The sequence below is a fragment of the Nasonia vitripennis genome (genome assembly GCF_009193385.2).
Source record: "Nasonia vitripennis strain AsymCx chromosome 4 unlocalized genomic scaffold, Nvit_psr_1.1 chr4_random0004, whole genome shotgun sequence".
NCBI classification, from domain to species: Eukaryota; Metazoa; Arthropoda; class Insecta; order Hymenoptera; family Pteromalidae; genus Nasonia; species Nasonia vitripennis.
In genome coordinates this window covers 1,479,502-1,507,140 of record NW_022279639.1, presented here as the reverse complement: position 1 = coordinate 1,507,140, position 27,639 = coordinate 1,479,502, and the positions used below count along the sequence as shown (strand labels likewise).

The window sequence follows — 27,639 nt, the reverse complement described above, 5'->3', positions numbered from 1 at the left end:
ACAAGATTATTTGTTTGCTTTATTATGATTAAATATAATAAACTTGACTTCGTTCGATTGATCTCAGTTCTTTTTTATCTGTAATTTCGTTGCGGAATATATCAAACTCGGCTGACCTTTTACTTTTTTAAAAGTTAATCTTTTTCAGAGATAGTATTAGACGATCGAGAGGCTTGTTACAGAAACGAATAGCAGAAGAGCTTGTAAATAAAGCTCAAGTTCGTATACCTACTAACGGATGTGAGATTCAAAAGAAAGGTTGTTTCAAAATTATCTGGCTTTAGAATCGATAGCTATAGTAGTATATAAATTTCGCACTCTAGGAAAAGGTGAAAAACCTATTTTCAATGGGACATCAGAAGTGTTGGCATTGAAAGGAGAAATTTTATATACTATAGTAAGAAAAAACGTTTCCAGCCTATTTTAAATATTTTAAAAGCAGCAGGCAGTCAGGATTTCGCGTAACAAGTAGTATAAAAACGAACATTTTTTTAGAGTCCTAAAGAGCATAAAATTGCCTACTTTTTCCCGCAAGATTTTCTAGTTTGACCGTTCCGTTCAATTTTTATGATAAAAAGGTAATTAAAAAAAATTGAAAGACACTTCTTTCTTACAAAAAAATATTATTTAAAAACGGTTTCTGAAAATAATCAACAAAAATTGTTTCAACAATTTAAAAAGTAACAAATTTTATATTAATATTCAGACAACTTTTTTAAATATTATTTTTTTGTAAAACCCCACACTCATCTGGAAACTAAATGTGTTTGAAGCATATCTATCAGTATAAAAGTGCCCTTCAAAGCCCAAATCTTAAGTAAGTCTGTGGTAGCTGAAACATGGAAATTCTGGATTTTGGCCTTCGAAGAAATGTCATACCTGATAATATGGCACGTATAAACATGGTTTTATGATTCTTACATTATACCTGAATGTATTTAATAGCCTACATTTAACAAATTCTCGATTTTTTCACATTCATATAAATATTGCTCTTCGTCCGATGAATTGTCCTTTTCAAATGACGTTAAGGACTGTGGATTCGCGATTTCTCTACTTTCAATCGCAAATATATTCTCTAGGGCTTCATTTATCGCATCAAATTTATACATTGTTGAAATTTTTTCACTTTTAATAGAATCAGTGAATCAAGGGTGACATTCTTTCAATCGCGCCTTTGCTAATTGCATTATTTGCGCGAATATGATTTCTTGAAACATTATTACAATTTGTTGATTTAATTACCTGTTCGTTGTTCTTCTCGGAATTCAGCACGTTCAATTCGTAGTCATAAAATTGTTTTAAATTTTTATCTCGAAAACGAACCTTTTTCTTGTGCATAGGTTTGTCGAGGGCGCTTGCAGCGGTCGTTGCACTCTCTTTGCCGGTGGGCGTTCCGTCGGACCCTCTTCGGCTGTTTGTGTTATGACTCCGGGTTCAAATTTCCCTTGCGCAATTTCTCGAATATCACTCTCCAAATTTTCTTTTTCACTCTCGTTATCTTTAGAACTCGTTAAATACTCTATTTTATTACTGTAAGGCGACTCTTTTTTTTTATTTAGTTCTCTCTGTTTGTTTAAACAATAATCTCCCGTTTCTTTAATCTTGTCGACATAAATTTCATGTTTTATTTGTTGAGAACATACATATACAGGTTAAACAATTTCATTAAAATAACTACTTCCTTCTTCTGGACTTTGCTTCGGGTGATCATGCTTTTTCATTATTTTATTTTCACAATTATTTCTCATTAACTGTGCTTGACCTTCGTGACATAAAGGTCCTGCTGCACAATGTTCTGAATTTCCATTTTCTTCATCCGCGCTCAAATTTCGCACACTGCTCTCTTAGCAACTTTGTATATAATATTTATTATTACCTTTTCGCATATAATTGTAGTCACTTGTATATTCATGATTATTTTTAAATTTGTCACTTTCCTTGTTTAGTATTTCTTGAATTCGTTCACTTCGTTTTGTATGATCATATTGTTTAAAAACTTTGTCTCGCAACCGTTGTGCTATACTTGTCACTTCTTCCTTGGATTTACGCCTTCGATTAATACATTGAGCTTTTATTTTTTCTTCATAGGCTAATGCTCGTTCGAGATCGACAAGAACATCGAACTCAAGCCTATTTTTGATTGCGAATAACCGATCCAATGAGTAATCAATACTCTCTACGGGAAAAACGTCCCGAACTTTTTCTTTCGCGAATTGTCGCCATATAATTCTCCCGTACTTGTCCATTACTTCTTCGATGCTGTCACTTTCGCATATATTTTCAATATTTCTTTCATCTTCATAATCGGCTGCACAGTCCTTCTTACTATCTTCTTCACTCTCGGATTCATTTTCAATTTCGTTATCAGTCCCAAGATTGTTTGTTAATTCTTCATCTGGGCAAGCGTCATCGCACTCAACTGCACATATACATTTTCGGCGTCATGTTTATGACTTTTATTTTTTTTTTAATTTTCAATTACACTTTCCATCTCATTTATTTTATAAGCTTGTGCAATGATATCATCATCATTATTAAAATTAATCTCTGTTTCCAATAGGGGCTCCTCAATTATTTCCTCCCTCCGAATCTCCAGGCTCGGTGGATTCTCAACGCCTTGTGACGACGTTTCTCGTATACGCGCACAATTCAGGATTTTACTTTCTCGTGGAACACTGGTTGCACTCGAATAACTCTTGCATGTCATTTGATCGTTGATCTCAAATTCGGAATTCGCGTTATCAAAATAATTATTAATTTGGGATTTTGTACGTTTATTCCGAAAATCATTCGCGTCATCTCCCTCAGAGAGCCCCTCCGATACGACTCTCTTATCTGCACTATCGCTCAAACCCCATTGTTCATCCCCGTATTCATCATGTTGAAAAAATTGCATACTGTTAAGAAAGGTATATTCTATATTTGCCAACTTGAGACAATTTTTCTTATAACAGATTTTTGCGCTGGTTTGTTGGAAGAAATCACTACCTAATATTCCTGCTTCTTTCATTGGAAATTCATCGAAAACTACATGAAAACAAATCGTCAAACCGGCATAATTGACTATTATTGTTCCTAAAGTTTTTATTGAAGAAGAAGTTATTCCTTTTAGAATAATTTTTTCTCGCGAATTTATCGGTTAATAAATTGGAACATGAGATATTTTTAACAAATTTGGTGAAGAACCAGTGTCTAACATAAATATTGCAGGACGCGTTAATTATTTTACATCGATTTCAATATTAAGAGCGCAGTTTTTTTATTCAAGTTGACGGTGGTCTCGTAGAGGATAAGATTGGCCCCCGAATTCCCGGAGTCGGGCGCGTAATCGGAGCGGCAGCCTCTCCGCCCGTACGAGGGATGCCGCGCTCGTTTCCCGTCGGCGGATTCCCTTCTAGCGTGTCTCTCAACCATTTAAAGCAAGTTCTTTTAAAATGTCCAGGTTTATTACAATAATGACAAGTAATTGTTGATGGTAAATTAGAATTTGGCCTATTAGAATTTTGAGTGTTGAATCTTGCATCATTATATGTACCCTCAGTATTGTTATTTTGATTATAACGGTTAGTCCCGATAAAACCTCGATTGTTACTTGTGTTGAAATAATCATTACTATATCCTAGACGCATATTATCATTTCGGGAGTTATTTGTATTATTCTGTCGGATGTCATTGTTGCGATTATAAGCGGGAATAAATTTATTTTCTCCGTTGGGCCGATTAAATCGCGGTCCGTTCGCGAAACTTTGACCTGTGTCTCGTTGATTCCTCTCTTGCCAATTTAAATTATCTACTCTATTGAACCACGGTTGTCTGTTATCGCGATTGTTGTTTGGATTCCAGTTTGGTTGTTGAGAACGATTATTGCTTAATTGTAAACAAAATTTAAGACAATTCATAGTGACCCGTTTCGTTACAGAAATCGCACGTTAATTCTGAGACGGTTTCTATTATATTTACGCGTCGAGTTTCTTTAGGCTTGGATCGAGTCTCTTCCCGTCTGATATTTTCGTCATCCTCGTCCATATACGCGAAATCTCGCTCAATTATAATTGCTTTTTCACGCGCTTCTTGGAGTGTTGCAGGACTGCCCATTCGTGTCTGAATTTCCCATCTTAACCAACGTATGAAAAATCTAATGCAATCTTTGTCAAGCCCTGTGAAGAACGCGTCATCTTTACTTGATGATCGCCCTTCGCGAATTGCCGCTTTTTTATCTCTTTTTCGACTTCGCGCAATCGATTTGAATACACTACTACGCTTTCAGATGGACGCTGCTTGATTTTCGCTAATTCGCCCGAAATTTCATGATAGGTTTTTGATGACCCGAAGTTCGTTTCAAAGAATTTTATTACTTCATTAATGGTTTTAAATGTACTACTCGCACATGATAACGCGTCACCGAAAAGTCGCATACGAATAAGGCGCGCGCAGTCCTCTTCATAGCCCGCGGGACGTATGTCCCAAGCTTCCGCGCAAGCGTTAATAAATTGTGTCTAAGGTATGTTTGATCCGTTAAAGCGCGGAATTAAGTCGAGGGTATCTTTGAGAGAGTATCCCTTTTACTAGTGGGGCCATGTTTTCACTATTAACTTCGCCCTCTCTTTCGTCAAACTCTAAACGAGTTGAAAATATTATTAAGTTTTGGATGTATACGAGTTCCCGTGAGAATAGGATACTCGTCGTTTGTTTCCGCGCCCTTAGTATTGTCTCAAGGGCTATATTTTAATGCAGTTACGCACAAAAATTTCTCTCCGCTTCTAAGTTTTTCGCTTAACTCATCCGCATGTGCGGGGCTTTAGAAATATTTGTCCAAGGCTTCCTTTTTTATACAAGGACTTAATCGAGTTTTTAAATTGCTTATAAATTTTTCGCGTAAATTCTTAGTTTCTTGCACGACTTCTTCCTCCGACGCAGTTAACGGATATTTGGATAATGTCTCTATTTGTTAATTTACCGGTGACTCTACTGACTTCATTGATTCTACAGAATTTAAATTATTTACAGAGTTTTCGTGTGTTAGCGAATTCGTCTCACTCGCGGTAGTTTTATTAATTTTTAAATTGTTTGAAAAATCACTCGTGGTTTTGTTTGTGGTGGATTCTGAGATTTTTAACTCGGGGACTATTGATTTCCGAATAGTGCCGTTTAAATCATCGGTACAAATTTTTGTTGTTTTTTTTTTTGAGTTTGGCTTATTCGACTCTTCTGTTTTTAACACAGAGGGTCGTAAACGAATCGGTTTCGGAGGAAAACCTTTTTCGAAAGCGTAAAAATTTCTTTGGTTTGCGCAACAGAGATTCCTTCAGTACTACCGTCTAATTCTTTTTCCTGATATTCACTAAATACGGTTCGTCTAAGATTCCGGAATTGACGGGCTAACGTTCGAGGTTTTGATGTAAGCGGGCTTGTTGGGGTGGCCTACAAAAGGCCGAGCGCAGGGAGGCGTGTGCGCTGGTCCGTTGCGTTGCGCAGCCGCTGAGAGTTGCCTAGAGAGCGGACACTGCTCGAACCTCTCTAGGTCGACTCTTGGATCGAGTCTGGGGATATATTTGAGAGGCTAGGGGAGGGCCGCCCGACCCGGTGTAAGCTACACCACCCAGTTTGTAAGATTTAGATTTTAGATTTTTTAGATTTATTAGATTTATTTGGCGTACAATATGTTGTACGATAAATTGTATACAGCAGGAATAGTAGTACAGCAAAAATGTGTATTGTGATAGTATGATAATGTGAAGATGGGTTAAGCGAGAGTGTGTGAGTGTGTGCGTTTGCGTGAATGTGTACAAGAGATTCAAGTGTTTTTTCAAGCTCAAGAAAGTGCTCTTTAGCTAGTCTCTTGAAATAGTAGGTTGTTCCATAGGTATGAGGCGCTGATATGAAACGAGTTCCTCAGCGTCTCCGTCGTGAATGTCGGAATATCCAGAGGTATTACCTCCCCCCTAACAGGCCGAAGTGTCACGCGGAAGTCAAAGTATGCCAGTACGTATGATGGTACGGCTGTGTTAAACATTTTTCTTAGGAAACAAGCAGTGAAATACTTCCTGCGTCCGGCAGTGGTTAGCCACTGCAACTCCCGCTTGTATGGGGAGATGTGCTCATCTCTTCTTACACCATAGATGTACCGAATTCCTGTATTCACGAGCCTCTGAAGTTTTAGGTCGAGTTCCTGCGTCAGGTCCCAGTATACGAGAGAACAATAGTCTATAAGAGGAAACAGGAGGGCCTGCACTAAGTGCTTGCGCAACCTGAGATTGGTGCTTTTCCTGAAAAAGTAAAGCCTGTACATTAGCGAGTGAGCACGCTTACACACTTGTGTAATATGCTCCCTCCACGTAAGCTTAGAGTCGAGCACCAATCCCAGATTACGCACGGAAGATTCAAAGCTGACCTAGGCACCCCCTATGTTAATGAAAGTGTTAGCTGTTGAGGGTAATGCGTTTATGTAGTAGGGAGAGCCCAGGACAATTGCTTTAGTTTTAGCAACATTAAGTTTTAGCTTATTCTGTGCAGCCCAACCAGTAATCCTCTCAGCATTGGCACTCATCTTGTTTGATAAAGAATCGAGCTCTTCGAGGTGGCATTGACTGTAAATTTGCAAGTCATCCGCGTAGATGAGATGGAAAACATCGGTATCAAGGCAGAAACCGATGTCATTGATGTACAATGCAAACAGCAGGGGACCCAGAACGGACCCCTGCGGGACGCCGATGTTGAGACGCCGAGGAGAAGAACGTTAGTTATTGTCACCAACGACGGCCTGCTCTCTACCAGATAGCTTTCTCAGGAGCCTGACGTGACACACAGTGTCAAACGCCTTGCTAAAGTCAAAGAGAAGGAGTAGTGTTACTTTCTTTTTGTTTATCCCAGCTCTGGCATCATCAGTTAGCTTAATTAGGCCAGACTGAGTGCTGTGACCAGTGCGGAAGCCTGTTTGAAAGTTGTCTAGTAAGAGCCTTGATTCAAGGTATTCTGAGACTTGCCTGTGCACTAGCCACTCCAGAGCCTTGGAAAGAAAGCAGAGAAGTGAAATCGGACGGTAATCAGTCAGGGCTGTTGGTGAACTGACTTTGTTGAGTGCGCGCACAAGTGACATTTTCTAGGCAGATGGGAAGCAGGGTTCGTTAAGGGACAGGTTGAAAATATGACTTAGTGAGGGAGCAAGAACCGGCAATGCTTTTGAGATTACAACCTGTGGGATTCCGTCGCTCCCTCTGGCCTGAGTGTCAAAGTGTGACACCGCAGCCAACACGTCCGATTCCGTTATAGGTTTGAATTCGAAATGTTCCGGGAGGTCAAGACTTTCCAGGGTAACAAGATAATCCTCAACAGCAGGAGCCAGCGGATCATTTGAGATCGCGCTGAAATGCGTGTTGAGTTCATCTGTGGTAAATCTAGATGGTAAGGGGGCCTTGGTGGCAGAAATTCCAAGTTTCTCCAGCTCTTTCCAGATCTCAGGAATATCGGTCAAGGTGGACAGGCGTGAATAGTAATAATTCAGCCTGGCCTCCTCGACTTGTTTGTGAGTATAGTCTCTAGCTAATCTGTAAACGCGTCGATCTGATTCGAGCCTGGAGTCCCTGAAACGCCTGTAGAGTCTGTTCCTTTCAGTTAAAAGGTCACGAAGAGCCGCAGTGTACCACGGGTGACGTTGTCGTCCTGGTGTCACAGTCCGCAATGGAGCGAGGTGGTTGATGGCGTTAGTGAGGTTAGCGTTAAGTAAAGATATGCAGTCGTCAAGTGATGAAGTGGTGATAGATGACCAGTCACATTCGCTAAGAAAGTCTCTCAGCTTCTCAGCGCTGATTCCTTTAAAGTTTCTGTATGAGTATGTATTTGGTACGTAGCGTGGAATCTGTACGTCGAGAGTGGCCGTGATAAGGTCGTGTCCGTTGATGAAAGGTGCGTCTGTCTTCCAGTATGACTGCAGGCGATCCTGCTCGTCGATTAGGCGGGGAGAGAAGGGGGAGACTCCGATGAGTCTTTTGTTTTTGAGTTGTTACGGGGCCTATTCCAAATAGGAATCGGTCCACTCAAAAATGACTAAGAAGCGCGGAGCGCTTTAGTCGAAGGTCGTAAGATCGACTGCCGCCGTAGCCATGGGCTCCGGTGGAGTCTTCTCCTCGGCTAAGGGCGCCTTCCCTAGTGGGAGCTGCAGCGGGGCCTTAAGGATCTCGTTGGAAATGATCCTCGGTTTCCGGCGCTGTCCCGGAGGTCTGGGAGCGGTCGGCCTCCACTTCGTCGGGGACGACTTCCCTGCTGGCGGCTTCCTCTTCCGCGGAGAGACGCAAGCAGTCTTGCGTGGCGCTGGTTGCGAAGCCTGCTTAACCGCTATCCTCCGACTGATGATCTGCAGCTTCGTCGGTGGAGCTACAGCTGCTGGAGCTTCGGCTGCCCAGATGTTCAGTAGGATGTCCCGGAGGTCTGGATCAGCCGAGGGCCGCACTGATATGTCTACCAGCTGCAGGTGTTCGGGCCACTCGGCGTTCAGCAGGTCAGATGACGATTCCGGAGTGTTTGGCCTCGGCTGAGGCGCTAGAGCGGTGAGCAGCTGCAGATCCGTCTGAGCGCTGTTGTGTTGGCGCTCTGGTGCTGGCTCGGTCTGGGTGGCAGCGTCGGCGGTTGGAGGCTTCTGATGCTGGCGGCGCTCTAGTGCGAGCGCTCGGTTTGCCCTGGCGAGCAGTAGGTGCACCAAGTCGCACTCAGCTCGCTGCTCCTGAAGGGCTTGGTGGACCGTCTTCGACATGCGTCGAATTAGCGCTGAAAAGTGCTGATTGGGAAAGGGGTAAAGAAATACACAAGGTATTTTCTTTAAAAACAAAAATCAGATTTATTGCGTTGGAATGTACTGTGCAAGTAGCCTAGGCTCCGTGCTGCCACTTCAGACGCGGTCTGATGTGGGGAGACGATGCCTCCGCCTGTGCGTGCGGCGGGCGCGTTGCGGCGCTGCAGCGCTGTCAGGCGGGTTGCGGGTATCCAGGGACTTGTGCAAGAGAGCCTGCGAGTGGGTTATAACAGTTTGTGCAAAGTAGAAGGTTCTAAATTATACTTTGATAAGCTATGTTCGACTCGTTTATAACTATGACTCGCCTCATCCTCAAAATCGGGATCGATTTCGGTATTTGTTTCGCGTAATTCCGTAAATCGCGTAATTACGTCTAAATCCCGTTTTAGTAAACTATCATCTGCGTTTAAAGCCCGATTGCCTCGAGTTCTATTTATATTCCGATTCTGGCATCTATTGTCGTCATTGTCCGACATACTTTCATTTTGCACGAGATTTAATCGAGAGATTTTTATTGATTTTCCGCTTTTTTTTCGATAAATTTAAATAACGTGTCGAATTTTTTTCCTATCTTGATTTATAATTCCAATAACTCAATAATTTTTCCCTCTTTGGGCTCGCTTGGGTCTTTCTTCCCGTTTTACAATTTCGTTTTTAATCGCGGTTTTGAGTATGGATAACTTTCAACCTCTCCTATTCTTCCACGGAGCGTTATTTGAATTAGTTTTATTCGTTTAATTTTGTTTGTGTAATTTTAATGTCTATCGTTTTCAGTCACGCAAGGGATAGGGGATTAGAGTGCTTTTCAAAATGACGTTGTACTTGTAAAGTTCATTAAAATTGTTGCAAGTCGCTAATTAAAGCGAATCTGTGCTCGTAAAATTTTATTGAAATGCGGACAGGTCACTAATTAAAGCGATTCTCTGTTCGTAGGTGAGAAAAGAATAAGGCATTGTGCGAACTAATTATCATTTTCTTTATAAAATTTTTAATTTAATATAATTTAAATTTGAAAAGTTTTAAATTTTAAATTTCTCTTAGTCGTCGTACCATATTTTTAATAGTCTAAAATGAGAAAATCTGAAAAAATTCTTGTTTCGAAGGCATTTTTGAACAATTTTCGATTGCATCTTTTGTTAATTTATACATACATATACATTCCTTTTTGTTTGGCCTACATACGTAGCAGATCAATCATTATAGTTGTTTTCTAGATCTTTATCTTTCTTGTCTTTGTCTTTTATAATGATGTTTTTTATTTGACTATTTATTTTCGGCAGAGTTTTGATGTTAAGGGTCTTCAATGGATGACTGGTCTGCTCGTAAAAACCTTGAATATAGGGTAGGCTTACAATATTGCATTTTTCATTACTGCTAATCTGTTGCCTCGATGTGTTTGATGTTAACGCTGACGTTCTTTTTCGTACACATAATCTACTTGGATTCCTCACGACGCGTTTTCGACTCTACGCTATATTATTTTGGAAGCTCTGTACATCCGAGATTCTCGGATGTACAGAGACTCCAACTTGAAACCCTGGGGCGCCCAATTCCCGAATCATCAATACATTCGTGGTGTTTACGCACGCGAAGAAAACGGTGGTGGGGGAAGCCTGCATCTCGGCTCGTCTCGGCCTGCATGCCAGAATGGGGGCCCCAGAGGTCCAAAAGTGAAATCTCTTAGACTCCAAGGGTTTCGGACTACCCAGAGTGCCAAAAGTTTTTCCTTGTATTTGTTAACAAAAGCGGGTGGATAATGATTTTCGTGCAGTAATTTTTTGTGTTTTGCATATTCTTATTGTATTATATTCTTATTGTGAAATTTCGTGAAATTTCTTGTTGACCAGAAAAACAGTGTCTTTTAGCTCTCACATTCCCTTAAGGAGGCTTTTCGGTAAAAATACGTAGGTGAGCTTATTGTTGAGATAATAGGTCATAAAGCAATATCATTTTTGTGAATTTTAGGTATTCCATAACATTTTAGCAAGGTGGTGTCTGTTTGTGTGAAATTGAATTTACTGTATTTTTTTCCGAAAAAGCCGTTAGTGTTCCAATAGTTCATGAATATTTTGACTTTGTTCTGGATTTTTCGCTATTTCGGTGTATGTATTTTTGTCTGACAATTGTAGTTCCATTTTTGTATGTAATTGGATCTTAGCATCGCAACGGTGACATTGCCTTCATCAGCTACAGTGAACATAATGTTTTTGTTGTTTTTAATAAGATCTTTAGTGTCTTGTAATTTTTTTCTTAAAAGTTGTTTCTTCTATTTTAGTGTGCTTTGTGTGTTTTGTGTCTGTGTTGTGTGATATTTTGATCAGTATATTTCGTATGTCATTGGCGGTTTTATCCGTTATTGTAAGTAATCAAGTTTTCTATGTTTTTTATACATTCGATTGTTTTTGTGTCATTAAGTTCACTTTTTAGATTGAATTTTCGTCCTAGTGACGTTACAAATTGTACAGCGGTTGGTATCTCTATATAGGTGAGATTTTTTAACCATTTTTCGCAATTTGATTCGGTGTTCGTATATGTCGTTTCATGTTTAAACAATTTACGATTAATTATAATAAACTTGACTTTGTTTGATTGATCTCAGTTCTTTTCTATCTGTAATTTCGTTGCGGAATATATCAAACTCGCCTAACCTTTTACTTTTTTATAAGTTAATTTTTTTAGATATTTTAATCCTTTTAAGTAAATTTTTTTGAGTATTTCATATTTGACGTCGTAAAAATAAAATATAAGCATCTTAAGCACCTTTCGACCACAGCTTTTTTGTAACATTTTCATCACTAACATGAAATCACTGATTGTTCTGATATACACCACTCTCGAATTCTTTCTACACCTAGACACCAGAAACGAGGGTGCGAACTACCCAGACCTCGACATCGGCCACCCTGTACATCTAGACGCCGTCCTCGTATGATTTATTTACCTAGACACCAAAAACCACGGAGCCAACCACCTAGACCTCGTCATCAGCCACCCTGTACACCTAGACACCGTACTTGAATGATTTCCATACCGATGTAACTGTTCAATTTTTCCCCGATGTATGTTTTAATAATCATAATAGTCCGATAGCCCGTGACAGCAATGCGTGACTCATTTCATTACACATGGGAAACTGTTTTCCGAAGATTGCATATCTCTCTAATTCAGGAATGCTTGGTCTGTCATGAATTTAGTGGTGCAACGCTTTACTAGGGCGTATTATAATATTTTGATTTTTAGCCAAAATCATTACTACTGAAATTTTTAGTATGTATTGTTGTCATACGAAATTGCATAAAAAAGTTGGTGGGCAGATTGTAAGCGGTTCTAAATGGGTCTGGCAGTTGGAAAACCGTGTCGGAAAAATGAAGTAGTTTGACTAAAATTATCCTTACTGAAACTTTTTTTGTAAACAATATATAATATATAATGTTACAAAAATTTGGTCTGGCAAAGTTCGAGTGATGATAAATTGTTCTGGCAGCCGTTTAAAAAAGCAAACATATGCGCTCTGTGCCGTGCGCTGCTTAGCCCTGCCGGCTTATCACGCTCTCACTGGGTGTGATGATAATCCTGCTTTTTATCGGAAGGGAAAAAACAGTCCTTTTGGTATACTTTGACGTTCTGAACAATATATCAAAGCGTGCGCTGACATAGGCAATTATCCAAACTGCGACGAATCAACGATGTTAATTTTGGAAGAATTCGTATGTCGAATTTATGGATCAAAACAGATAAAGTTGACCAATAAAATGCGTTTGGCATTATTCTCTAAAACGTACAAGTTCATGGATAAGGATGAATTATTTTATGTAAACGCGAAGAACTTTGATGCAATTTCATATCTACCGATACAAACACATGCTGAAAGCGGTAGTTATGAAATGTACTAGGTTATAAGTGTCAAATTTGAATGTAAAACCACTTATAAGCCATTATATCATATTTGTTTTCTACATAACTTCTAGTAGAAGGTCAGGCCCATTCTAAAACTTTACAGCTACTTTTTTACTATAAAAAGGTATCTTTTTACTGTATTGAGGTTGTCGAAGTTCAGATCAAACATTCATATTTTCATATTTTAAGGTTTAAAATGCAAATAAGGTAGCCTTAACACACATATAGGGCTTTAAAAGTATTTTTATTGAAAAATTCAGAAAATTTCACAAAAATAAGTATTGCATCCCTTATAAGCCACAAATCATTAAAAATAGGCGGAAATTGAAACTACAACTCGAAGCCAAATCAAGGAATCGCGCTGATTTTTTTGGGAATAAAGTACAACATGTAGAACACACACACACACACATATATATATATATATATATATACAGCTTGGGCAAAAATTAAAATTTCCATCTTTAATTTCACAAATAACGACCCATATATATATATATATATATATATATATATGTATATGTATATAAATTTTTATAACATATATTTAGATATTATAATAAAAATATATAATACATTATTCAAAGTTGTGATGGCCGAGTGCACGTCAAATGTCTAACGGCTAATCATGTACTAATTGTAATAAGATTATTGTTTCAGCAAGCTGCCAACGAGCGCCGAAACGAGAGAGAACGAGAAACGAGGCAAGATAGAGACAGAGAGAGTGAGAGCATAGGTAGCGCGGTTGCCGCCTGGCCGCACAGCGTTGGCGAGATATGATAACGATGTGCCGACGGCCGGGAGAACCGCGACTAGAGTTAGTCTCGCTGCACTATCCACACGAGTAGCTCGCGCTACTATGTACGCGGATTTGTTGTGAGTCCTACGAGCATCTCAAGAGCGAACGATATTCGTCCGTGCGTTACTGACGAGTTGCTGCGACGCCCGTCCGAACTGTTACATCTCCACGTCCGAGACTGGACCACGTCCGTTGCGTCAAGTACTACTGCCACTACTGAGTTGTAAGTACCTGCACTCTCACTCTCTCACGTCGACAGGGTAATATCTCTCGTCTCTCTTTATCGTTCGTCGAAGTGTGCGGCGTTTGCACCTCCGTGTATAGTTACAATTGAATATACATTTCCTTATCTAAACTTCTCGTGTGTTATTTCCTACGACCCGACCTACGCCGCCTCCGCGGGCTCGTGTAAAAACACGTGCATGATCTGAGTCGGCCGAGCCGTGCCTTCTGCACGCCCGACGTTAATTTACAATAAACAGGGCCCTTCTGGCCCTGGTTATAACACGGCAGGAAAGTATTAACCGAGTGTTATAAAGTATATAATTTTTTGTAATGTTTGATTAAGACATCTATTTGATTATAAATTATGGTTTATCTATAGAAATTTATATTGTTTGATATTAATTTATCTTTCCCTACAGAAAAAACTCATGCGAGTGCTCTTTACATAAAAAAATGATAACAAAGATTTTCTTCATTTCATATTTAGAAACACATAGCTTTAAAAAAAATATCATATCTGCAGAAATAGTTATTTGCAGCATTCCTTTTATCTGGACCAAATCTGAAGATTACATCTTGTGATATGTATAAATACATACAGCATTCGTCATTTTATATTTACAAACAAATAACTTCAAAAAAGAGCATATCTGCACAAAGAATTATTCACGGCATCCCTTTTATCTCGACCAAAACTGCAGATTACATCTTGTGAGATGTTCGTCATTTTATGTTCACAAACAAATAACTTAAAAAAAAAGATCATATCTGCACAAATAATTATTTCCAGCATCCGCTTCATGTAGACCACATCTTAAGATCACCTCTAATGATGTAAATTATACATATATATCTATGTGTCGCATAAGATTTATAAAATAATTCAGATTAAAAATACGAATAAATATATTTGCCATATTTTTCTGAGTAAATTAGTATTTACAGCATCCGACATATCTGCTGTTAATGGATCATGATATGAATTTACATGTGAGAAATAATATAATTAAACTTCAATCATTGGTTCACAACCAACTGTCTTCACCGAGATATATAGATTTGTTTAAATATTCCTGGTATAAAAGCGGTTACGTCAATGAAAAACCAGATAAATTTGATAATCCTATAGATTTCAGTTTTGGAAAGTGCACAAACATTGCAATTGTACGATGTGGTTGCAAAAAAGCATTGTGCTTTAAACACTTTTATGAGGACTACCATTATTGTAAAAACATCGTAAAATAATATATTTTATGCTCAATACAAAAAATGCACTATGGCAAAAGATAAAAGATTGTAGATTATTATTATACTCTAATATTATAAACAAAAATACATTATAAGTTGAATTTACAATAAAGGAATTTCAATAACATTCTGATAACAATTTCTACGGAAATTATAAAACTGCTTCACACACAGAATTTTCTTGTTTACAAATTTAGGAATTTGAGGTGGTTTGGTTAAAAAGCACAACCATTTAGCCTATTTGTTCTTTAGGGATTTAGGGTTTAAGGCTCTTTAGTTCACATGTACAGGCTACAAAGATAACACATTTATAACAAGTTTTTATGAAAGTTAAAATTTTTTTTCGACATTTTCGTCCACCACATTGGATCCGCCATTTTGAATTTTCAAAATCTGATAACAGATTTGTAATCAGCGACCTCGAAAACCTCTATATACAAACCTTCTACAAAATATTATGGATTGAAGTATACTTATAGTTATTTTGTGTTAGGGGTGGTTTACCCCCCTAAGGGGAAGTATCTATGAAAAAACTGAAAAACTTAATTTGTTTATTAGATGTTTACAAATTTTTTCCAAATTTTTTAGTCGTTTAAAACTTTTTTATTATATAAAATTTTTTTTCGATATTTCCGTCCGCCATATTGGATCCGCCATTTTGAATTTTCAAAATCTGATAACAGATTTGTAATCAGCGACCTCGAAAACCTCTATATACAATCTTTCTACGAAATATTATGTATTACATATTTACAGTTATTTTGTGTTAGGGGTGGTTTACCCCCTCAGGGGTAATATTTATGAAAACACCGAGAGACGTCAACTAAATTTTGTTATTAAGGATGTTTAAACATTTTTTCCAATTTTTTTTAGTCGGTTTAAACATTTTTATTATAAAATTATGCCAAAAAATATATGTTTTCAACCCCTAAAAAATAGGGGATGCTACCCTTACTCTTCAAATCACCATGAAATACTTTCTCTTTTTGTAAGAAATAACCTCCAATTTGTTTCATTGAAAAATATTAATTTTAAGCCGAGATATTTAAAAAAAACGCTTTTTGGGGGTTAACTTTAGGGGAGGTTTTTACCCCTTAAAAGTGAAAATTAGCCGATAAAAAAAATACGTGTCTCTTATTTTTTTATGTTCTACAACATATATGAAAATCATCAAAATCGGTGAGTTCGGGTTGGGTACCTTTCCTTGTGAGTGGAATGATGCTCCTTAATATAATAGAGGAATTTGGAATAATGAAATTGGTTAGATCGTCACTAATTACACCTTTCAGATAGCGTTTTTGAATTTCGTACGAGATGAAACCTAGCTTATACCGAAATTTAACAAAGTGTGAACAAAGGGTGAAATAATGTAGTAGGTTTTGTCGTACTACAGTCATGCTTTAGAATCTATATATTATATGTCAAAAATATTTAAAAAAAAAACACTTAAATAAAAAGTATATAATACCATTAAGCTTTTCTGAAGAATTGGCACAGTTTTTTTGCGATGTTAATATCTGCTGAATCATTGGTTCTAATTTCACTATGTCAGGTTTTTCTGAAGACTTAGATTGTACATTGGAAATAATTGTTTTACTTGAATGACCATGGATGGACCTTTTTCTTCGAATAATCTGCAAAATATATAATAGAAACATTTTAAAATAATTGTAGTTTAAAGTAATACTTACTTAACATTGATTAATTTTAAATCATTTTTTTTTGTACTTTCGCTAGACTAACAGGAACTGAAAAGGTTTTACGTTGCTTACGAGGCTCGTTTTCATCGAAAACATGGTAATCTTCAGGCCATGAAAACTCGGAGATGAATTGATAAAATTGTACCTATTTATAAAAAAAGATTGCTAGTTTTTTCAAAGCAAAAAAGTTAGAGCTAATGGGCCTAATTTGTTTGCAAAATAAAGAAATGGCAGCTTTTCAAAGATAGAAGATAAAAATTTGCGTCAAATCGGAAAAAATGAAGGGTCAAAGCTTTTATAAATTATTTCTATAAAGCGTGTCTATAGAATCAAATAGAATACTTAGGCATAATTATTGAAAATACGAGTATTAGGTTGTTTTGAAATATTTAGAAAAATCGGGGAGACGCAATAGGGAACATTAAAGGCTGAAAATTTGAGAAATTTCCTTTTTTTATACATAGATTCAGGAAAAAATACTATAGTATAATTATTTGGGGATGAGGGGGTCCTGACCAGATATTCCAAAAGATAATAGAAAAATAATATATATGTATATAGAATATCGCCTATTATATTAAAGAGGAACCCATTTTGGCGTTCTCCGGTTCTCTGGCTTTCCAGTTTTCCGAGTTTATAATCCCCTATTATATTAAAGAGGAACCCATTTTGGCTTTCTCCCGTTCTCCAGTTTTCCGAGTTCATAATCCCATATAATATTAAAGAAAAAGTTATTTTGGCGTTCTCCGGTTCTCCGGTTCTCCATTCTCCAGTTTTCTGAGTTCATAATCCCCTATTATATTAAAGAGAAACCCATTTTGGCGTTCTACAGCTCTCAGGTTCTCCGGTTCTCCAGTTCTCCAATTTTCTGAGTTCATAACCCCCTATTATATTAAATCTTATTTAATTAAATTTTCCAGTGAAAAGTAGTATAATTCAGATTTGCCGCGAAGACTAGCACAATTCAGATTCTTTTTATAAGAAAAAATTCGTTATTTAAAAAAAAACAAATATTATTAAGGCTAAACTAATAAAATGGCAAGACTATTTAAATTGCCAAAATTTTTTTTCAAATTTTAACATTTTAAACATTTTTATAGGAAGTTTAAATTAATTAAAAAATTGTACAGCAGCATGGACTTAAGGGTAACGATTTCAGACCCATCTCACAGATCGCCGAAGCGAACAGTGCCCCTCCATTGAAACCCATAAAGTCAATATAGGTACAACAATATAGGCACAAGATCGTAGATAAAAATTTCAAATGAGAATTGATATATACAAAACGCTAAATAATTTTCAACTTTAATTCTTAGAATAATTTTGCAAACTGCGTCAATCTTATGTATAAGTAGCAGGACAATTTTTAAATAACTATTGTCTGCACAGCCTTGCCAACGTTTAGTCAGCTATACTAGTACTACAATCCGGTTTGGATCATCCTGCAGATGAAAAACCATATGAGAAAAATACAGATAAATAATGGTTCAAAAATTTACCGAAACCACCGCTTCAAAGGTTCAGTAAAGAAACCGGAGCAACAAAACCGGTATCTTCGGTTATTATACACATTTTAAAAATATAAAAAACTTTTCTCTATATCTATATCTATAATCTACTGATCTTACCGCTTCCAAAGGTCGGAGATCTATTTTTTGTTTTTTAAAATTTGTCTACAAACGAATGTGCACTAATTCATCTATATTTGGTTTTCTTTTGTCATTTAACATTTTCCTTTTGAATTTTTCTTCTTTATCATACTACATTGATCATTTTTGTCATTCCAATAAACTTGCCTTTTACACAGTGCTTCTTTTTTTTGTGCCATTTTTAATTCATTCTTATTTATTTTTTGCAATTTCGTTGATCTTTGTTGTTTTCTCTCTAATTTTTTCTTTTCTGCATTACAGTCATTGCTATTCATTTTTTGTAATTTCTCTGTTCTTCGTAGTTTTTTTTAATTTGTTCTCTTCTGCTTTGCAATCCAACAATATAGTTATATCAGAGTGATAAAATATATTAGAAACTGTTATTTGATCATCCATTTCCATTGGAATAATATAACCAATGTGAGTTTTTCTATGTCCACTATATGAATCCATTATTTTTAGTTGCTTAATAATTAAATGTCATTAAATATTCTTTTCTATCATTTTAATTTTATCATTTCATTGTAATTAAAACTTAATTTCTGATCAACACAAGTAAATCTATGACTGATTATTCTTCGTATTGGTATAACTGTAAAATCATAGTTAATTACGCAAGAAAAATGTTGTAAAATTGAAAACATCATAATGCTATGTGTTTCATATATTTTTAATAAATGTGAATGCATTTGAGAAATGTCAAATTGTAAATTGCAAGGGCATACATTGATAACAATAGAATCAGCAAAAGCTATAGCAAAGATTCCACAATTATAAATATTAATTTGTGATTGTACTTTTTCACAAGTAATGTTTATATTCGAATTCCTTGGTAATAATCTGTTAATACATACTTTGTGTTCATCCTATAAACATTTAGCCGTGTGGCTAAGTTCATGGTCTTAAAATTTTTGGGCTGAAGAATCCCAAGATGATTTAAGCACAGTTCACTGTCATCAGTCTTTTCTGAACCTTTAAAGCGGTAACATTGGTAATTTTTTAAACCATAATTTATTTGTATTTTTATAATATGGTTTTTCATGTACAGGATGATCCAAGCCGTATTATATATATATATATATATATATATATATATATATATATATATATATATATATATATATATATATATATATATATATAGTACCATAGCCGAGTAAACGTTGAAAAGGCTGCGCAGACAATAGTTTTTTAAAAATTTTCCTGCTACTTATTATAACGCGGGTTTTTTGTACGGTCGTCGACCGACTAGAGACCACGCTCACCACTGAGCACCAGTCTCGCCACTCCTTATCTCGAGACTCGGAGAACAGGGGAATTGCTTGGTCAGCTCAGCCCCGCGATCGCGGTTTGGGAGAGAAAGAGGTTCGGGGATAAAATACCTCACGTCGGACAGGTCTTGCCTTTGGTTTTTAGCACACGTTTATTCAATCAGCTCACAGCTTACACTTGGTCTTTTATACAGAGATATCCCGTTTTCCACGATTTATACGACTATAAACTCGCGCTATGATTCAACTCTCGACTGAACCTAATACTGATCTATCCTCAATAAGTAACCTATAATTTTGTAGATAGCCGATATTTTCCTAGATATCCAATAGATAACCTATATTCTCGTAGATAGCCGATTTTGCCAGACAGCCAATTCCCCGCACAGATAACCACTTGACTGTATTCTAACCGCGAATGTCCTAATACTCGAAATTCCACCAAGGTAGCCGAAACACAAAGATAACCACCGATAATACACTCTATTCGCGACTCTTGCGTGTCCCAAGGTTCGATCGCAACCAGGCGTACTCACACTACCAGATATCCGCAAACACACTTGTCCTACCGACGACTTTCCGTTCACGCTTAACTAATTTCCCGCAAGTACTACAAACGCTAAACAATGTGACACTCGCTTGCGTCCGATGACTTACAGCGAGGGCTCCGTTACACAAATAAACCCGAATTATCCGAAAGACAACCGCGAAATTTAACTTACTCTAGCGGAGATAGCCAAGAGATAGCCGCACACAAGGTAGCTTGAATTGGATATAGAAAACTCAAAACGTGGAGCCCGCGAGTAAAGGCCTGGCTGGAGAAAATCAAGACCGATCCACTGACCTTAATCACTCCCTCGATGATTCCAAAAAAATGCCAGACCGTCACAAGGAAAGCACTGTCGAAAGGTAACCAAGAAAATCTTCTCGAAGAGCCGCCATTCTCGCGTCCGTTCGGGTTCAACCAGGGCAGGAGAGTGACCAGCGTGCGAGCGGCTCGCGCCGCTGAGGCCCGTCGCCGCCTCTCCTGCTCCGCCGGCGCACGCTCTCGCCTATTGGCTGTCGCCGCGCGGGACTTCTGTCGCGCTCTCGCTCGCTGCCTAGAGGCTCGTGCGCGTCGTTCTCGTTCGTGGTGCGGCGGCGAATGCGCTGCGCGGTTAGACTAGTAAACTGTTAGAGCCGATGCCCGGGAAATTTAAACTCTCGTGTTCCTTACAACAGACAGCCATACGCTCGCAGACAATTCGGAGTTTAGCAGCTCCGAATTACGGAACCCGAAACAACGAAATGTCACTAATGTCTGGGCCCTTGACTCGAGTGTAAAATTGCTGAATTTCGAGCGCGATACGCAGCAGCTTGTGTTCCCGATACTCTGCAAAATGCTGCAACGTCGATCTAGCTGCTTCGGACTCTAGCGTTGGCAGACTCCATCAGGGCTCCGCAATCTGCGTGCGACGCCTTATGATGCGCGTGCCGTTTCTTGAGCGCTCTGTCGAGTCGTTGGTCTCTCTGTTGCCGCGCCATCCTGGTCCATCGTCCTCTCTCGTCGTGCTTTCGTTGTGCTTTCGTCCTTTCCCGAATAACCCTCCTACTCCGGCATCGTTTGGCTCAAAATCAACAGATGCTTACAACTCTCCCCTTCTTAGGAAAAGGAGCGAGCCAGCGGGTCACTCCAACCCTCCTCGGCAACTCCCGCGAGTCACGGGTGCACGCCCCAAGGTATCTCTCTCGTGCGACAAGACTGTGACCATCTCCGAATCCACACACACATAATTATGAGATAATAATAGTAAAGGAAGCGTTCTTAAATCTAGAGAACTTAATCTAAAATTAATTCTAAAGCTTAGCCTAAGAAGGGCAGGTGGACAGCCCAAGCGGGAAGATAAGAGGTTTTCGCGTTAGATGGTTAGGATTTGGAAGGATCCTCAAAAGTGAGTAAACTTGTCGTAGAATTTTAGTGGGTTTATTCTTCAAGGTTATCGCAGATAGTAATATGGCACTAGAGGTAGACCGAAATTTAACCTAATTCTTCGTACAAAATGTAACCTATCCGTAACAATATCTTTTGGTTTTGTTTCAGTAGACTGCCTCTGTAGTGATATCAACTCCTCTTTTATGCTCTAATAATACATTGAGAGGTACTGTAGTGTTAAATCTACGTTTTATATAACAATAATAAGGAACTCGAGGTAGATAGCTGGTCATTAATTTTCTAAGTTACCGAAACTCTCAAGTGTAATAAGGTAGTCGTAGTACAAAACTTCGAAATCGTAAGCTAAGCATGATATACGTTCTCGGACTCTAAATAAAACAAACAATTATTTTATAAGTGATTGAGGCAAAAATGAAAGTAAAACTAACTAATTTAAAGATAGCCGTAGATAGTCATCCAGACGTTTCTTCTTTAATAGCGTGACCAGTCGTGATGAGTTGGGTACGGTCGTCCATTTGGCCCTCCGTTGTTGTACATAGCCGTTGAAGAAGATAACCAGTTCTAGCTCTAGTGCAGGTAGCCGATGTCGCACGATGCTGTTTATAGATGGTTTAAGGTCACATACGTGTATCTTCGAGACAATCTGATTGTCCGCCGACTTAAGAGGACGGAGAGATAAAACAATGTTTATATGTGCCATATTATGAGGTATGACATTTCTTCAAAGGCCAAAATTCAGAATTTCCATTTTTCAGCTACCACAGACTTACTTAAGATTTGGGCTTCAAAGGGCACTTTTATACTAAATAGATATGCTTTAAACACATATAGTTTCCAGATAAATGTGGAAAATAATCAACAAAAATTGTTTAAACACTTTCAAAAGTAACATTTTATGTTAATATCCAGACAATTTTTTAAAATAATATTTGTTTGTAAATCTCCACATTTATCTGGAAACTATATGTGTTTAAAGCATATCTATTTAGTATAAAAGTGCCCTTTGAAGCCCAAATCTTAAGTAAGTCTGTGGTAGCTGAAAAATGGAAATTCTGAATTTTGGCCTTTGAAGAAATGTCATACCTCATAATATGGCACATATAAACATTGTTTTATTTTTTTTACATTATTCCTGAATATACTTAATTGTTTAATTCATTTCTTAAACAATTAAGGAAAAATATAAACAAACAATTGGATTTTTTGTTTTTTTGACAATTTAAGGTGTATCCGTCTCCTTAAGTTCGTATACCAGTGGTGAAAGGATTTTTGAAACCGTGTAAGGTCCTTTAAAGGGCTTGGATAATTTCGCCGCAAAATTTTTCGTGGCATCTGAGAGAACCCTATGACGCATTAATACGCTATCGCCTATTTTGTACGTTATTTCGCGGTGGTTTTTGTTGTAGTAAGATGTTGTTGCTATCTCTCAATTTTTTTACCACCCAGTCCCAAATAGCTTGTAACCTATGTAGCCTTTCTGACCTCTGTTCTACGTTCCCTTTTTCTAATTCGTCTGAGTTCTCTAACTCTTGGCGGAGCGATCTAATCGGCAGTGGCTCTCGCCCAAAATTTAGGAAGGCAGGTGTCACCTCGGTTGTCGAATGTTTTGATGTATTGAATGCAAAACCAAAATCTAAGATATGCGCGTCTTAATCGCGGTGATCTCGGTCGATGAAGGCGCGAATAATTGTTTCGTTACGTCGTACGACGTATGCTTACTAGTAATATTTCTTTATGATTCGAACAATTCGATATGGCCTAAATTAAATAAAAACTGCTGAATCTCAATTTTCTAATGCGTCAGTGTCGCTTATGAGTTGAGTTCGCAAAATGCAAAATAATCACTTTTGTAATACGATTTCGATTTACCTTGCGAAACAAATGACCGGTCCGACAATCGGTGACAATTATTTTAAAACTTAAAGCCGCCTAGCCGCAATTATATATTTCATACAAAGTGTAAATATACAGATTTTATAAACTACAAGTCTTAGCTCTTTTAAATTAAGTGAGAATATTATATTACATTGAAACGAGATTTATTATTTACTTTATAACGGTTTAACTTTCCCCAAGAGACTGGATAGTAAGTCGGTTCCAGGATCAGGATAGGGGAAAGGGGCAAGAAAAGAGTCTGTTTTTATATTTTTAATAATAACAAAATATATTTCTTAAGTAAAGAATAGCAATTTGGAATCTGTTAAATCCCGGCTGAAACAGAAATCAATTATGCGTCTTGTTAAAAATATTTTGCCTTTACAAATAGAATTGTTTAAACTAGCGCAGTTAACAATTTACGAAAATATCTACGCGACTTCGATATAACAATGAGTCGGTGGTTACGGCTACGGTGTTTCGGTACGGTGACGGTATGGCGGATCTGTGATGGGTTTGAAGGTTAGGATTTCATTCGGTACGGTGGAGTCGTGTGCGCACGGCTACACCGATCCGGGTGACTTGCGTAACAACAATCTCGACCGCCCTGTGTGCGCACAGTAGCGGCCAGGATAGTGTAACGGAATTTTGAGGTTATCCCTCGGATTCGTGGAGTCGGATCGCACGGCTTCACAAATCTTCGTCGCTCGTCTCGTTCCTCTCTTTATTGTGTGTGCGCACAGAGATAAAGCGAGTCGTGAGATGTCGGCGTAAGGCTGGCTTTGTTGGTTAGTAATTTACCGTTGTTTCACCAGGACGTGAGCGCACGACCGGGTGAATCGCCGGCGGTGTAACTGTTACTCCCTCAACCCTGTGGGCTCACAGTGGCAGAGGGTGGCAGCAATGTGTCGAAATGTAGGTTAGGATTTTTACGGTGGCACCGGGTATCGCCACGTGTGCTCACGTAGACGAGGCGCGATGTCGCTCGGGGGTTCCGGGTTGCCTCGTGTGCTCACGATGGCAATTCGGAGTTTTCGGGTTTCGGTTCGTATACCAAATCGTCACGTCGGCTCACAAGACGATTTCGTCGGCGTAGGTCTATCTCTCGCTTTTCCTTGTAGTAACGTGTGCGCACGATACTACCCGGAGTGGAGCTCGAGTAGAACTGCTTATCATGCCGCGCGATCCGCCTTATAAAGGCGCGCGGCGCGGATATGTATAGGTGTTTTAACGGCGCATCGCGTACGCCGCTCGCGCCGCCTGGCGCGTCGTCGCTGAGTCGCTCGCCGGCTGCCGCGCTCCGTGCTCGTGCGGACTCGCCCTGCGAATGTTGCGCGCGCGCGCTCATTCCGCATCGTGCGGCTTCGCCTTTTGTTCGTTGCGCATGCCGCGTCTATTGCAGCCGCCTTCACACGTATTTACATGTGCGAGACTCGTGTCTCGTCACAACTAGATTTGCCTGCTTTAACTTATCGAATACTACTTTCAACCATTTTAAATGGTCCTCAAACGTTTCTGTTACTATTATTAGGTCATCTATATACGAGAATACGTGCGGTTCGAGTTCCGGACCTATTAGTGAGTCTACTAGGCGCTGGAAGACAGCCGGTGAGTTGGTAATACCGTAAGGTAGCCTATTGAAATGGAATAATCCTTTTCCCAGAACGGCAAATGCCGTAATTTCACGACTTTCTTTGCCAGCGGTATTGGAAAGAATGCTTGATTTAGGTCGATTGTTGAAATGTATCGTGCTACCCGGAGTTTATCCAAAATCGAGGTCATGAGTGGCAAAGGGTAAGTGTCTTTCTTCGTGACTGCGTTGACCTTGCGTAAATCCAGACAAAATCTATATTTGTTGTTTGGTTTGCGGATCATAAGCACTGAAGAGGACCAATCACTTCTTGATCTTTTGATAATATCATTCTCTAACATGCTATCGACCTCCTCGAATAATGCCTTTTCCTTCACGCTCGACGTTGGATATAGTCTTTGTTTAATAGCCGGGTAGCCATTTACATCTATCGTGTACACCACTTATGGCGTTGTGCCAAGCTTCTCTGGAATTTTTGGTATCTCGTCTTCCAAAAGCTTTGCTAAAATCTTTTCCTCCGTCGGGCTGAGTCCGCGTAGTCCCGAGCACGCTTCGCTTTTTTCCGTCGTTTCCGCAAAGCGCCGCTCGAAAATATACCGATCGAATGGTTATGAGCTAAAGGTATACGTAAAATTATTAAAGTCTGCTACTATACCAAACTCATGCAAGGCGTCTAGTCCTATTATACAATCTTGATCTAGGCTTTCTAAAAATCGACCTTCTACAATTCTTACTCTTTTTTGAAGTATGATCGGTATTTGTATCGTTCCGCGTATTACTTCAGTGTGGCCTAACGGTGTTGTGACTTTCGACGTCACGTTTTTGTTGATAAATAAAGTATTTCTCGCTGCAATTTTTCGCACGCTCCGTCCTATGAAGGCCCTGCTAGCCCCGCTATCTACTAAGGCTTTGAACTTATTTCCAACTATATCTATAGTTGTATATAGCAGATTAGGCGCCCGATGCGGTAAACTGTAAATTTTATCTGCTATTATTGGTTGTTCTCGCAAATGTTCGTCCCTAGTTGGTTTCTAGCTTGAGCTTTGTATTATAGAATCTGGAACTTGATCTTGCAAGGTTTTTATATCGGTAATGTAGTGGGCAAACAAAAGTTCATCTCTCTCTTCTGTAGTTAACATATTTATTTGTGAAGCGGTCAATAAGAGTTTGTTAATATATCGTCACCGCTCTTCCCTAACTTCCAGGAGGTAGCCGTTGAACTGTAAAATTTTTCGGAATTTTTCAAGACAGCCTGCACCGTTCCCGGATTATCACAGATATCCGTCAGTCGCTTATTACTATAGACAGCCTTGGGGTATCCCGGTTTATTATAGACAGCCTTCAAGTCTTGCGACATATAGACAGCCTTTGAATGTTTCGGTTCCTTAAAGATAGCTTTTGCATTATTTTCCGCGTAGGCCGCCTTTCTTTCCGATAACTCGTTGCTTTTTTAGATAGTCTGTCGATCTGGTTTTTGTGAGGCTTTGGAGGAATTCGAAGCCACATCCGCCTCCCGTTGCGGCTTTAATTTTCGTTTCCCGCGCATTTTGGGCAATTAGTTTTAAGATTGCCAACCAGACCGCATTTGTTGTAAAAGATCTCTGGTGAATTACACGTCAGACAGTTCGTAAACTTTACTCTTTTTTTACTGCATTTATAACAGACTATTCTTTTGAGATTCTGGCACTCTCTCAAGAAGTGTCCCGGTCTTTCGCAGTTATAACATAGTATTTACGTCTGTGTTCCTGCTTTGTTGTACGCTGGGTTTATACTTAGTGGATTTGTATTTCCCGAACGTCGCGAATTGCCGTTGTTGTACCGCCTATCCCGTCGGTAATCAACCGCGTTTAGGGCATGTTCCTCTAAGGGAATTTTTTTCGGTAGTGAAGTTTTTAGATATCGCCAAAGATTTTCCTTTGCGTGCCGCTACTGCTTCTTATTCTTGAAACGTGAAAATTTTTTATTTATCTATGCGGATTCTCAGTCGTGGTAGCATGTTGCGCAACGCTAAATCAATTTCTCGCGTTGCTCCTAACGGTGGAAACATGCGATCGAACATCGCTTTTATATACGTAAAGTAATCTACTACTGGCTCTCGTTCGCCTTGTGTCCTACGTAACGCGTTTTCCATTAATGCAAACTGAAAATTTGAGTCAGAAAAACAAACGCGCTATGCGTCCTCGAACTGTTCAAATATGACCCAGTTCATCGCGTTGCCACGGTACCACTGTAATACTACTGTAATACCACTGTAATGTACTCACTGGCAAAAACACCTGTCTGTTTGGTGTATGAAGACACGTCAACTTCTCAAACAAGCACCTGCCCAAGGTGTCGTCTTCCCTGCCACACTCGCTGCTCAAATCGGAAAATGGAAGCACCCTGTGACAACTGCCGAGGCAGCACTAAGACACCAGCGACGTCAGCCCCGCAGAGTGAGAGAGCGACAAAACAGCAGACGACGCCGCAAAACAAACAAACAAATCTTAGGTGAGCGCGGAGGCGGGCTCTAAGGGGCAATGTACATAGGAGCTCTGCTATGCTATGCTCTGCTATGCTACAACAGCGCTAAGATGAGCTATCCGGTTCCGTTCTTTCGTCTATACACACGTATGTTGTGTATCTATACATGACATACACTACTGGATGATCTTGCGCGCCAA

The 27,639-nt window shown here is 38.8% G+C and overlaps 1 protein-coding gene across 15 annotated transcripts in view; it reads right to left on the bottom strand.

Annotated features, from left to right (window-relative positions):
• The window catches only part of LOC100117353 (kinesin-like protein KIF13A), a 1,179,147-nt gene that overhangs the window by 108,304 nt on the left and 1,043,204 nt on the right, over positions 1 to 27,639 (bottom strand). For all 15 annotated transcript variants that reach the window (XM_031928179.1, XM_031928178.1, XM_032601921.1 and 12 more), the window contains one exon: positions 16,426 to 16,591. In XM_031928179.1, the coding sequence (XP_031784039.1) occupies positions 16,426 to 16,591 (166 nt within the window). The remainder of the gene's footprint in view (positions 1 to 16,425; positions 16,592 to 27,639) is intronic.